General features: G+C 37.9%; 1 protein-coding gene across 1 annotated transcript in view; it reads right to left on the bottom strand.

The window, feature by feature from the left end:
• Window positions 1-1,250: 1,250 nt before the first annotated feature.
• Window positions 1,251-13,990, bottom strand: part of CDR2 (cerebellar degeneration related protein 2) — a 13,358-nt gene continuing 618 nt past the window's right edge. Inside the window, exons 2-5 of the mRNA XM_085301947.1 lie at window positions 9,243-9,355; window positions 4,411-4,559; window positions 3,969-4,133; window positions 1,251-2,764 (exon numbers count right to left, since the gene is read on the bottom strand). Coding sequence (XP_085158073.1) covers window positions 1,897-2,764; window positions 3,969-4,133; window positions 4,411-4,559; window positions 9,243-9,355 — 1,295 coding nt within the window. The 3' untranslated portion in view covers window positions 1,251-1,896. The remainder of the gene's footprint in view (window positions 2,765-3,968; window positions 4,134-4,410; window positions 4,560-9,242; window positions 9,356-13,990) is intronic.

Below are 13,990 nucleotides of genomic sequence, written 5' to 3'. Positions count from 1 at the left end.
TGCAGCTTTCAGTTAGGGTTTCTGCTCTCTAGTATCTGAATTGGGGCAGGCCTCCAGCTGCAGGTGATGAGGATTCAGTGACTATATAGTTAACCTGGTGGCAGAGGAACAACTCCTTAAAAAAACATCCCAAACTGTAGTGACAAACACCCCACCAATGAAATAGTAATTAGTTTCCTTTGGCTTTCTACCCCAGATATGCCTATCCTTTGCCATTTAGTGTAACTTCTTAAATACAAATTTAATGGGAACTCCATCTGAGCTATCTGGGAAAGATGGCAACGCTAGATAATGAAGGTGCCATCTGCACCAAGTCTACTGTTTCCTGATCTGCATAGGTATTGCATGATTAGTAGCTTACACATGTAGTTTGACTGGATTATTTATTTGCTTAGAAAAAAAAATATTCACAAAACTCAGATTCCCCCTTTTAAATAGTTTTTAGAATTCAGTACATGTTTTGGTAAATTCTCACAATGTGAAGTCTTAATACTGCAACTGAAGGACAACTATACAAAAGCTTAACAGTGTACATAAGGCAGACAAGACTAGACTGTAACAGCAGCAGCAGAACTAAAGCTAAGAAGTTATCAACACTGTGTAGTACATTGCAGCAACTCAAGCAGACAGGCATTAAGTTGCTTTCCATAAACAGCTGACAAAATTATGAGACCCATTATAAGAAGGCTGTCACCTTTCAGAGAGCCTTTTTCCTCCTTGATCTCTTAACCTTTATTTTCCATTTTTGAAGCCATTTTTAAAAGAAGCTACTTCTCCATACTCTGTTTTGCAGAATTTGAATTCCTACAAGATATTTTTAGGGAATAGAGAAGGAGGAGAGCTGGTCCCCTGTTTTCAGTAGGATATGTTCTGGCAGAGTTATGTCAACCTCTCCTTCCCCCAACAGCATGGGACAGGTCTACAAAATCTCAAGCTGGAAGCAACAGACAAAACCATATATTAAGGTTTTACCTGGCCTGTCACCTTGAAGAACTTGGAGTTTGCAGTACGTAAGCTAAAAAGCTATTCCACTATGTTAATGCTACTGCTAGAGTTAAATAGCTAAATTCCAACTTTCTATCTTACCAAATACACAAAAACACAGATGCACTTTGCAGGTATACCACCAAAAGAAAGAAAGAAAGAACGAACAGTAAGTCCTAGGTAACAAACATCAATTCACAGTATCTTGCTTTAAGACAAAGTGTCCTAAATAAACCATACAAAAGAATCGCACAAACTTCATCATATTCTTTTTTTTTAGTAGGAAGACATTTATAATAATGTGGGAGAGCTTAGTGCATGTGAATGTGGTATTAGCTTAAACTAAGCACAGTACAAGGTGCTCTGCCAGCTCTTGACCTCCCTGCCAAAGCAAGCTCAGCTAGACTTAGACTGCTAACTTCATACTCAAAAATTAAGGAGAGGCTGCCCATAAGAGTGTTCTGGGGTTCCATTATTGTTTATTTTCTACACCAACATATTTAACAGGGCATTACCTGTGACCCAAAGCTTTAGTCCAGTTTCTTGTGAAAGGAACAGTCCAGATTGCTTAGATCTGTTATTTTTGAAGTGGACTAAGATATATTATCAATTACTGCTCTGGCCAGAGATTAAGTCTAGTATGAAAATAAAGCTATGATGTTTGTTTGCTTTACAATCTTTAGCTTGTGGATTATACTAAACATTAAATCTACTGCTACATAGGTACAGAGAGACTAGCCCATAACTAACAAACTTGTTAACTACAAATTTACAAGCCAATCCAAAACATTCACTTTGAGTCTTCAAAGATACATCAATATAAGGGGGCTTCTGACATTCGTGAAGTTTTCTTCTCCCCTTTTTGCTAACAGATTACTCATCTACAGAGAATAGGTCATCAGCACATACAATTTAAGGCTGAGAAGAGAGTGACTTGTACTTAGCTCTGTGTTCATCGATTTCTTCCTTTGTCTTTTTGATACAGCTAAAGATTTCCTTGAAGAGTGCTTTATATTCAGGAAGAGTATTTGTGGGAGAGTTGCACAGTTCCACATTTGTAAACTCTTGATTGCTAGCTGAAAGATCATACGGGGTATTCCCCACATTAAGGTCTTTGGAATACTGCTTCAATGTTTGTACAGCTTTGTGTTTCACAGACTCTTCATCCATCTGACACTTCTTCAAAAGTTCCTCATACTTCACCTTTAGAGCATTATACTGGGCATCAACTTCATTAAGTACAGAGATTCCTCGCTGCTTCACAGCTTCAGCTCTCCTGATGCATGTTTCTTCATGGCCCCTTAGAATGTCTCCCCCTGCAGCACTGCTTAGGAAGGTTTCACTGTTGCTTCTTTTCAGGGCCTTCTTGTCAAGCTCTGAGACAGTCAGCAGTCCATCATCTGCAGGGCTCTGATCAAGCTCCCTTTCTAAGGGTTCTTTGAAAGAAATAAAAAAAGATTCTGGCACCAATTTCTCTGCATTGTGGAATGTGTTTTCAGACTGAAGCATTTGTCGCATTTCAGTGACTTCCACTTCCAGCTCCTCTGCACGAGCCCGATATAAGTCTATGTCAACTAGCCTCTGTTCAAGGTCACAGTTTTCTTTTACCATGAGACTGTACTCCTCTTCCATTGTTACTCTCTTCTCTTTTTCTAGGTTAAGTTGGGCTTGCAAAACTGTCACTGCCTTTTTTAAGTTCTCATTTTCTTCTTCTAGGGGGCTTAGCTGATTATCCATTGAAGTAATTTTTTCTGCAAACACATGATCATAAACGAAATACCTGTAGAAAACAAACAAAAACAAGCAAGAGTTATTGGATGTAGTTATTGGATATACAGCTTACCATACCTCCTACATAAAGTGTTCCTGTCCTAGTTAACTAATGACAGATTTAAACTGTTAGCTAATACACCTCTAAGTGGTCTTTTTCAATATATTACAGTATATTCAATAATCAGGACAGAGTTTGTAAATGCTTTTTATGCCATCAAATCATGCCTCCAGCTCAGGCAAAATTACAGCTTTTTAAACAGTTCTAAGTCATAGATAAGCTTAATAGGTCTACTTATTCAGTAATTAAGTTTAAGATAGAATCTAGGCTGTTTCTTCACAGGTGTACAAACTATGACCTCCGTGTATCATGCAGTGTACTTTCCAACATTAAGCTTTTTCCCCCAGCTCTCCACTCTTAAAACTTTTGTCACTACTGACAGTGGAAACAAGCTTCAAAATTGACAAACCACATCCCGTAGGTTGGTATTTCCACATAACCCTTGGCAGCCTGAAGGAATCCATTTACCTTTTGGATTATGGAAAGATAACTCCTTTTCAGAGGCATAAATTATTCATTCTGCAGTCCTACCTTCATGTAGTGCTGGAAGTCCAGACACAAAAGCCTGTTCTCCTTGCAGATGCTTCACTTCAGAGAGCATCTTTTCAGTCTAAAGCTATTTTGAGTTTCACCCTAACCTAATGGTCACACTAAAGCAATTTAGGTAGGCAGAACTGCTCTAAATAAAATAAATAAATCCAGGCACCATTTTACCAGCTTAAGTTCAGGAAAGCTATTGCAAGAATCTCACTTTCCTCAGAAAGAAGATATCCAAGGAAAGGCCAAGTTACAGAAGAGATCTTGCACTCAGGATGTTTATTTTCTAATAATCTATGTTTGTGCTTTTATCTGATGCAATACAAGAAAGGAAGAGTAAGCTTTCTGGACTACAGTTTGATAATAGTTGCAGACTTTGAGATGGAACATATTTCAAAACAAGGAGAGGAACTGCAGGTTCCATTTCCACACAGACTAATACAGTCTGTATCAATGTCAACACCGCACAGTGCAGAACTGAGCAGGTATTTTGCTAGTTATAGACATTATGTTTTTCTGCTAGCTTGTTTTCCATCTGTGCTTGCATGTGCTGTTTTTAAACTCTGCTTAAGATAGGTTATCATTTTCTTTGCTATGCAAGGTAAGACAGTCTTACTGGCGAAGGTCATACAGCTCCTTCAAACATGAGAAACTATGCATTGATCTTGGCTGGTCAGATCTCTCATGGCTTATCCGGCCTCGTCCAGACTTCTTCAGTTCGTCTACTTGTCTTTGCAGGTCATCTATGTGTGTTTGCAGACTTTCAATAGTCTCTGTCAAGCTAAAAGTGAAGGACAGGACTGTTAAAACACTTTGGTGTTTAGTCAAGAGGATGAGATAAGTTGCTGTCCACTTACACTGTAGTTGCTTCTCAGAAGGCTGCTCTTTGGCCACAAAAGACATTAAACAATGTCACCTTGCAATTTAACGGTGTAGTAGGACAACAGTGAACAACCAGTCATCCAATAACTGCACAAATTCACTCGGACTGTTCATTTTCCTACCCTTAAGAAGGGTGGAGAAGGGGGCAGGAAAAAGTGTTATGAAAAGCTCATTACCTTAGTATCTTTTGTTGCGATGCTCTGCTCTCTGCAACTAGTTTTTGATTCGTGTCCTCCAGCTCTCTTGCTGTAACATCCAGCTGCTCATATACCTTTGCATGCTGATCATTCATCTGACGCAAGAGCTCAACTTGCTTTGTGAGGTACTGCAAGACAGTATTGGTGTTACTAGGTTTGTGCTCAAAATATAAACTAAGACTACCATTTTGCATTTTTACTCACATTTGTAGAGAAACTACTAGGTTTCCAAAGTGTCTAGATTGCAGCAGTTGCTTTGGTAAGTGTACAAGGGAGAAAGTACGAGCAGTAACTCAGCTATCTTGCCTTTTTCATGGAGGTCAGCACAGATTAATCAACAAAACACTTATCCAGATGAGTTGGGTTTGGTTGTGCAAAGTATGTTTGTTTATAGTTGCTGCAACTAAGCTAATGCTAGTACCTATGCTTTCTAGATTGGTTGTGTCTATACTGCAATCACTGCTAATAGAGCCATGAAACTAGATTTAAACACAGTCTTGGGTTTAAATGGCACAATGAGTGCCTTCTGAAAGCATCAGTGGGGCCCTGCAGAGATTTTATAACAATGTTGGCCCAAATATTTTTCATAGCATAAAAATTATAATATGGGTGGCATGTTCTGTACTTTATTTCCAGTTGGCGCAAGTTTTTTGCRCACTCTGAAGTAGCATTAAGCTCAGTGGAATAAAATTCAGGTTATGGTCACACTTAATACATAGTATGTAGGCTACTACGTGTGAGGAAGTAGAACCAAGTTATTGAATGTAATCTCTAATTACAAGGAGCTATTCCAATTTCTGGAATTGGAAACAAAGGTCTCCTTGCCTTTTTTTTTTAATTAAAAACTCTGCATGAAGTGTTCTCCTTTTAATCCTCTTTAGTTTCACAATAAAAAGCCTGTTAAATTTCTTGGATAATTTCAGAAAGACTGGAATTCCTAGTGTAGGAACAGTAAACACCTAAGGCTCTGAATACCACAAGTGTTTCAGATTGTCTCACACAGAGACACAGAGTTCTGGGGAAAAAAAAATAACTCAAAACCAAAAACCAAACTTTTAAGTCTCAACTATTTTATACTAATACATAATTTAATTCTTGCACTATATTCTGTACTACTACATACTACTTACTGAAAAGTAAACCTCAAATATGAATATCCAACAGAAAGCAGAGAACTATTTTTCTTTACATAGGCCTGTTGCAYACTCAAAGCTCCTTAACCTTTTACCTCATTAAAAGATTGATGGGTTAACATTTTAGGCAATTTAAGAACAGATTATAAGTTAATCTAGGACTAGTAACTGCTACATACAGTCTTCTAGATCAACAGGATAGCAGTTGGCTAGATCCTTCTGCAGCCTGTAGGCACATGACAGCAGATTTACGCAAGAATAGTACATGGATTAGCAGTAGAATCTCAATGTGACCCATTTCAGTTTAACTTTCCCTATTGATCATTCTCAGAAGGAGCTGGAAAGCCTTGTATTTTCTCCAGCAATACAAGAGTGCCTAAGCACACAAGCCAAGGTTTTGGTGCTGAATTTAGGAGTCTCAACTTACTTACTACAATGAGCTTTTGCAGAAGTTTTAGGTGAACACAGGATGGAGAATGTGAAGCAACATTTTCTTTACCTTGCGTCTTGATGGTTTCAAACTGGGTTGGTATTTCCAGGCTATGAAAACCAAGTATAGATGTGCAATAGATTTTTTTAAAGTTCTCATTTGTTCTACTGTCCCTACAGCTGAGCACCCAACATGAAAGAGCAACTGAGTTTTCTCACATTCCACCACATTATAGGAGAGTATCAGCACTTCTTTAAGTCTGAATGTTGAGAACAAAGATTCAGACAAGCATAAAGTTGCCCTTTCAATTTATTCCAACATTTATTACATCTACAGTGATTACTTAGTGGTACACGTGTCAGCACAGAGGTCAGATATAACGATTCAAGGCTGTAAAACACTTAATACGTTAGCGTTTAATATATTAGCTGTAATCTTAAGCATCCCAAAGCCCCTGACCCTTCTTTTCCRGGGCAGACAAGATAGTACCATATTTCAGAATGAGTTCTTAGCTAGTCCTAGAGTTTGTTACCCATAAGATGCAAATTAGCAGGAGAAATCCAGAGACTTGCATTTATTTATTGCACTGGAAAAAACTACTAAAAAACCTAACAAAACAGTTATAAGAACAGCTGGAAGATCATCTTTTAGGTTGCAGAGACAAATACTTTAAAATATCATGTGCAAAGACTGCATAGGATGCTTGCACATTGTATCCTGTGCAGTGAGGGAGCCTGGGCGTTCACAAAAGACAAATACAGGTACACAAATAACTGGCTGAACTGCTTTTATCAAATGGAATTACTGCACTTTGCATACCCTCATCTTACTCCCCTCTCTTTTAGGGAATCCCTGTAGCAATTTCCTGTCCCAGTAAGCTTATACATTCAGTTCTTCCGTCTCAAGGTTCCCTGTGCATCTACTTTTTTTTTTTTTTTTTTTTTTCCCTTTTGCTACAAAAACTCCTGAGGCAAAAAAAAAAAAAAAAAAAAAACAAAACCTTTCAGAAGTTTGTTTTGAGATGCTAATACACTTTTAAACTCCACTGGAAAAACAGGTAAGACTAAGACAGGTGGTAGAAATGAGGAGACAGCGTGTTATTACAGCAGGCATGAATATACTCTGTCTACATGTTCTTTGACTTGACACAGTACATCAGCCAAAAAAGGTTAGATGCCAGAAGTACCAACAACAAGAAATAACCTCCCCCCCCCCCCAAAAAAAAATAAAAAATAAAAAATTCTCTCACTTCTCCTCCCCTTAGAGAAAGTTAGGACAATTCACCACACACCCCCACCCCCATTTGTTTCATTTTTGCGCAAAAGAGGGAAAAAGGAAGAGAAGAAATAGGTATCAGATAAAACCTTCAAAAGGAGGTATTGCACAAGTCTTGATTTGGTTTTGATTGGCTGAGCAAATCGAGATAGGAAGAGTAAGTCAGTCACTGTCTGAGGTTGCCTGGATGTACAAGTACTTRACCCTGCAGCTCACTGAATGGAGACGGCTGCTGGAAGGACACTTCYGACTTCTTCCTTGTGTTGAGGCTCTCATGTACAGAATGAACACTAACCCACGAGAAACATTTAAACRGATGAACTGGCTTAGGCCAAATAGAAAACTACATCCCGAAGAGAGTATTTCTGTAGATTATCGCTAAATTGCATTCATTTATTCTCCGTATTTCAAGATAGAATTAAAAGGTAGATATGCTCAGTCAGCCAAGTTAGTTATCTGTTGCAAAGTTAAGCTATGTTATTTCAAAAATGTACTTAACTGTATTAAACATTTCCTTAAACACAACTGTCCATACAGGAACTAAACCTTAAGTRGAGCAGTATTTGTACAGTAACTAAAGCATTTATGTTCTTTAGATGTTAAGGATCAATCTTTCCATTAAAAAGTTATGTCTATTATTTTAAATCTCTGAATAAATCCAATTTTTAAAAATGCTGTGGCATTAACATACGTTTACCCATTYCAACCACTGCATCACAGAACGATCAGGATAATGGAAGTAATGCCTAGCACCTAAGAGTGGAAAGAAACACRCTATGGGGTATAAAACAACTGTCTTATAAAAAACCTACACACACTACCCAGAGATTGTGTACTACCTAATAAAAATGATGCATTTGTGTTAATGTGATTTTTAAGCACCCAATATATAYGTAAGTTTCAAACTTGGAGTATTTTTTTTTGTTTGTTTTTTAAGGTTACCTGCAATTGTTTTTAAGAGTTTAAGTCCAAGCTGCAGCATACAGAGGCCACTCACAGTCCATAAATCTAAGTGTTACTTGCACCAATGGACTCTTAAATTTTATAAGAATTTAATGTATACCAGTCACAACCTGTTCTCTTTGATTCCTACCAGAACCTGATTGAAACGCTGAGTACACTTTCAATATGTTGCCAATTAAAGAGGAACTGAATATTTACTAATTTATTAGAGACCATCTTCAGCTTCAGCTTCTTCTTTATTAGAGACCATCTTCAGCTCTCTAAAAGCTGAAGAAATTTCTTCATTATGTTGACTAATGCTAGGCTGCAAGAATACAAGCAATATTAAAAAAACCTGACAAAGACAGCTTCTTTAAAAAAAAACAAACAAAAAAAACCAAAACACAAAACTGAGTGTTTTTGAAAGGGTTGTTATGATTTTTTTTCCTGGCAAATACAGAATAATGTATCTACTACATCCCATATTTAGATGCTCATTAAGTATTTGTTTTGATTTTTTTAATTAAATTTACTTCAATTCCCTTTAGTCACAGACCAATTCTTTACGGGAAGTATATATGCTCARATTTTACTTAAATCTCCTTCCTGCACCTATCAAGCAGTTAGTATACATTTTTACAGYAGTAATCATTAACATTTTCATGTAAYTTAAATTCATTTAAATTATTTATTYATMACATTTTCATATAGTTTCATATAACTTTACCTAGCACATACAGAAAAGTGGAAATTCCTGAAGTAATTATTTGTACAGATACCAGTTGTTTGTCATTAAGCAAGTCAAATCCAACAAGAAGTTTAATGACATACAGCTTCCATTAATGACACACAGTTCTAACTATGATTAAGCCCATAGAGGTTCTCAGATTTTCAAACAATGAAAAGCAGTTAGAGATGATTCATTGTTTTTCTTGAAAACATCCATCAGATGTGCAAAAATTCAGATTTCAACTCCTGTGCTATTCTGTTGTGTCTGAATGCTTTAACACTTAGATCCTTTAAATATTTACCTCTATCTCCTGCAGTTGCTCTTGATTCGTTGCATACATTTGCTGTAAAGATTCCTCTAGCTCAGTGTTACGATCCAGTAGCGTCTTCCCAAGCTCAGCAGCGAGGTGGAGGTCTGMATGAAGAAGTCATGTTTGCATGTAAGTTGAAAACTCAAAAATATAATCCAACTTTTAAAGCATTTCAAATACTTGAGGTATTTGTTAGACCTTTTGTAGCTGCACTAAGTTACTTCCAGTACCTAAAAAGTAAGGTAKCTTATACTTAAGTAAAACATTCATATACCACCCACAATACAACTCTAAGACTCCTGAAATCTAGAAGGTAGTCCTCTTATTTCATGACACTTCCCGAGTTCTTCCTTTGGTCCTTCAGCCACAGGGCAGACACATCCAGCCAACTTCGCTCTCCTCCGTCTGCCTAGCGTGTTGCATCCACACCTCTACCTAAGGTGCCTGTCAGCTATACATCATCATGTTTACAGCTGTCAGAAGAACAAGCGTAAAAAGCCCTCTACGTGCTCATCAGGTTAGACACAGGACAAAGCTGATTGATTGTACTCTTGCCACGTACATTGGTGTTCTTCACCATTACTCCTTCATCACCAAGGAGCTCAGGTCATACAGGATCTAAGAGCTAGCTTAAAGTTTCAGATACTTTTTAATGGTAAAAACAGTAAGATCAAAAGACAAAACTGATAGAGAAACTACTCTGCCTATCAATCTCAGATTTAGAAGACAATGATTGTGTCTTCCAAAACATCACTTTAAGTATCATTTATTCTCAGGCACTTAGTTTCAGTTCAGTCATCTTCAATTGACTCAAAGGTGCAGGAACTGCAGTTGTTTCAAGTTAAGAAATAACTCACCTGAGCACTCAGCTCCCTTCTAGAGAGAAGTCTGATAGTTGCTCCATCCCATGAGTAGTACTAAATATTGCATATGATTATGTCTGAAGACAAATGCAATTAACAGATAATATAACATGACAAAAGTCAGTCAGTCTAAGCATTAGTRCTAAAGTAGTAACTACTCTGGGCAGAGTAGTTACAAGTTCAGAACCTGCAGACTTACTTGTTTACCTCCTTCCCATCACCTGGGCTAAAACCGCGTTGTCTCCTATGTGCCTAGTTGCTATACAGTCTTGTTAGTTTTCAGCTACATAGAACTAGCATCATTAATAGGAAACAGCCAGCATGACAAGTCAAGGAGAACTTAGGTTATTTTCACAAAGACTTAAACTAGTGCACAAGAGACATTTACTGCATCACAGGCAATTGCAGCTAGACTAGAGAACACATCTCCTTTTGTTTGGTTAAGATGCCCTTGTTTTACCATCTTACTCTACCTCGTTCCTGCCCTTTCCCGATTATCTTATCGGCTAGCCGTTGTCACAGACGGAACACTGTTCCAAGATTGTTTTGTGCCAACCTTCACTCTTGACAGTCTGTCCAAAGTGGTAACTAGATCTAGATATGCAAGCYAAAGACTGAATTCAGACTTACAAAGACAGCTGAATAAGATTATTTGTCTATTAAGTTGTAGATGTCCCGTTCTGGCAATACAACAGCTGTAGTATTCTTCACATATTTTTTTTTTAATACAGATAAAGTACAGCATTTCCTACCTTGAAACCAGACTCTTAGAATAAATATCAATAAAATTGTTTAAAATAAATCATATTGCATGGGAGTTCTCCACAGTTTCAAAAGGCATATGACTAAGAGCCACATGGCATACTGATCTATACCGGGGAATTTATCCATGTGTAGGTTTTCATTGTAACACCACTTACTGAGAAATACAGTCTATTCTAGAGCTTTTTCTTGACGTTTAGAATAATTAGATAAGGAAACTGTAAGACCTCCTGCTTAATTTTTTCTCATTTTTAACAGAGATCATACATATGTATTTATCCAGAGCCAAAATGACTCCCAAGCAGTCAAAACCCAAGCCACTTGTTCTGTCACATTACAAAATACTATAGTCTTCAAATCCAGTGAATCTGTCATCATATATTACAAAAATACAGTCTTGATTCACAAGTTCCTGTGCTACACAAGTCTTTACTAGGAGCCAAATAGTACTAAAAGCCAGTCAACAATATTGGCATCATTCAGGGCAAAGACTAAACAATTCATTCTTATTTTATTAGAGTAGAATAAGAGTTTTAGGGAGGGTTTTAGGATTGCATTAGAGATGCAAAGCATAATGAAGTTACTTGCTGCCATTTCCCTCTCCAAAGTGAAAGTTTGTTTTGATGTTCAAATACACCTAGGAGATTGTTTCATACCTAAATGCCCCCACATCTACCAAATCGAGTTGTGCGTAACACACAGTACTTTGAATACAATGCGAATAATTGAATTCATGTCATTCAACTTAAACACTCATCCTGCTCATTAGAATGGCAGAAGCACCAGTGAGTTATTATGGGAGAAGCATGCTGTTTTGTAATTAAGACAATTTGTTTCTGAGGGGGAGAAGACAAGTGGAAGAGCTCAGGAGCACGCAATAAAACTTAAACTCTTGTCCTTAGAGGAAGCCGGAACTGAAACAGTCTGACCTGTCCTAAAATTAAGAATTTGCTTTCCATTAGTTTTTCTACATTAAGTACCTATATACTCCAGCGAAGTCAGTGAAAACAGTGTCAAATAGGGGGGTTTTGTTTGGTTTTTTTGTCTTAAAAAAGGGGGGGCTATTATTGCATGAATTGGTTATTTGCTGCTTCTAATTTTAAATAAACTGCAGAACTGTTGTGTGTCTAAGTTTAGCCTTAGAGTTCAGGAATAATGAAATTTGGTTGCTGAAAACAGCACAGCCAGGCACTGTTAAGAGGAGTGCAGAAGAGGCTTTTTTTTTCTTTTGAAACTGCAAATTTAAAACGTCAAGTATAGGATATATTATCTGTTCTCCAGATAGAGAAGGAAAAAAAAGCTAATTTACACATCTCTAAGAGTTACAATGTGATATTAGAAACACATTGCCTTTTCTGCTGTAAACTTAAGTAAACTAACAGATACGCATCCAAGTTGCACAACAGCCACTCAAGTGTCTTTGCTCTTCACCATGAAGATATAGTTTGCATTATTAAAAAACTGCTCCATGTAGGTACAAATTTTAAAAGCTTGATTTTAGTAAATCAGTCCTACTCACTGCATTTAACTGTTGCATCTGAAATCTCTAAACCAAAACAAGATTTGGATATGTCCATGGTATTAAACAGTCATCATTTATCAACACTCCTCCACGATCTCTACTGACAGTGTTACTATACTTGGGAAAGAAAGATTTAAACAGTACCGAGCTTCTTCTCTTCCATTTTTTTCCATGACTCACCTAACAAAATGATTCAGAGAATTTTCAGTGTAAAATAAGCCTATTCTTTTCAATAGCAGAAGGCATTAGCAGTGTAAGATACATAGATCAGTCTGGTTGAAGCTCACTTAACTGTAAAAGTAAACCCTTAAATTTTTACTGAGCTGCTATTTCCTACTCTGTTTTCAAATAACCCACTGTTTTGTTGATATTAAATTGAAAAACAGCAAGATGTAAAAAGAGCAGCTGTAAGAAGGTCAACTGCAWACTGCAGCAAAATAGGATCTTATGGAAGGAGGGATGGCTCTTCCCATCCTTAGAGAACTCCAGAAGTATTCTGGTCCCATGAACCACCTTCCTCGTCAAGGGAACGGCTTCCGGCACACACCAAAGACTGTCAAAAGTCTGAAATTTAAAATTCGGGTAGTGTTTTGGCCAAAGACTGATAAGGGCTGCAAGGCTTACTTTGAAGTGCTTTTTAATATCTTTAACACCACAGATTTCCTCACAAACATACTCTTCGGTTTGTAAAGGGCTGACGGTTAGGTTGTGAAAAGTTTAGAGATGCCTTGATAAGCGAACTTGATACTCTGTTTAGATACATCAGCATTGCTTAGTTTTAGCACGAYGGAGAGCATCTTTCAGACCATAGGGGTGTTGTATACAGAACACCATATAAAGCCATTCCCTTAGGGTACYATCTTTGGGTTTTAAACAGCCCTTCGATTTACTTTTCTCTTTTCCCTTTTGGCAAGGCTATTAGCCACTTCCACTTAGGCTTGCAAGGGGATAATCCTTAGAAAAAGACTGAATGTTGATAGAGAATTAATTAAGTAACCCTCAAAGGGGACTAACCTCTAGAATGGAATATTGCCTCTTACAAACTCAAATGATGGGTTTTTTCCCCACTCATATTAAAGTTAAATTAAAGGAGCATAAGCAAGGCAAAAAGTCACTATGCATTACACTGAAGTCCGTTTGTAGGTCTTCTACTCCATAAATACTGGCAAAGGAAACATGGCTAAATCACGTCTTCAAATTTTCAWCTCTTCCCTTCAACTGCAAGCTATTTTGCAGGATCTTATTTAAGCCAATTGTTTTATAAACTATAGCCAGGAAAACATCGCTTCTGAGCGAGGAGTATCTAAACACAGCTTCCAGACAGCTATTTTATAGTCAAAACATACAATTAGAGACCTATTCCCGTCTCGGGCCGTTTCTGCTGTTGCTCGCTCCCAGCGCGAGCGCGGCTGAACCGGGGGCAGCTCTGGAAAGCAGCTCCGGAGGCACCGCCGCGGCCCCGCGGCCGCACGTCGGGGCTCGCGGCTCGCGCTCGAAACGAACTCGGGGTTATTGGAAATAAGAAAGCCGAGCGAAGTAACGAGCAGCTCGCGGCGCCCCGCGCCCCGCGCCCGCCGAGGGGCCGCGGCCCC

The sequence above is a fragment of the Rhea americana genome, unplaced genomic scaffold (assembly GCF_003343005.1).
Source record: "Rhea americana isolate MKP2758 unplaced genomic scaffold, rheAme1 scaffold_10, whole genome shotgun sequence".
NCBI lineage: Eukaryota > Metazoa > Chordata > Aves > Rheiformes > Rheidae > Rhea > Rhea americana.
This window is presented reverse-complemented; position numbering and strand designations above follow the sequence as displayed.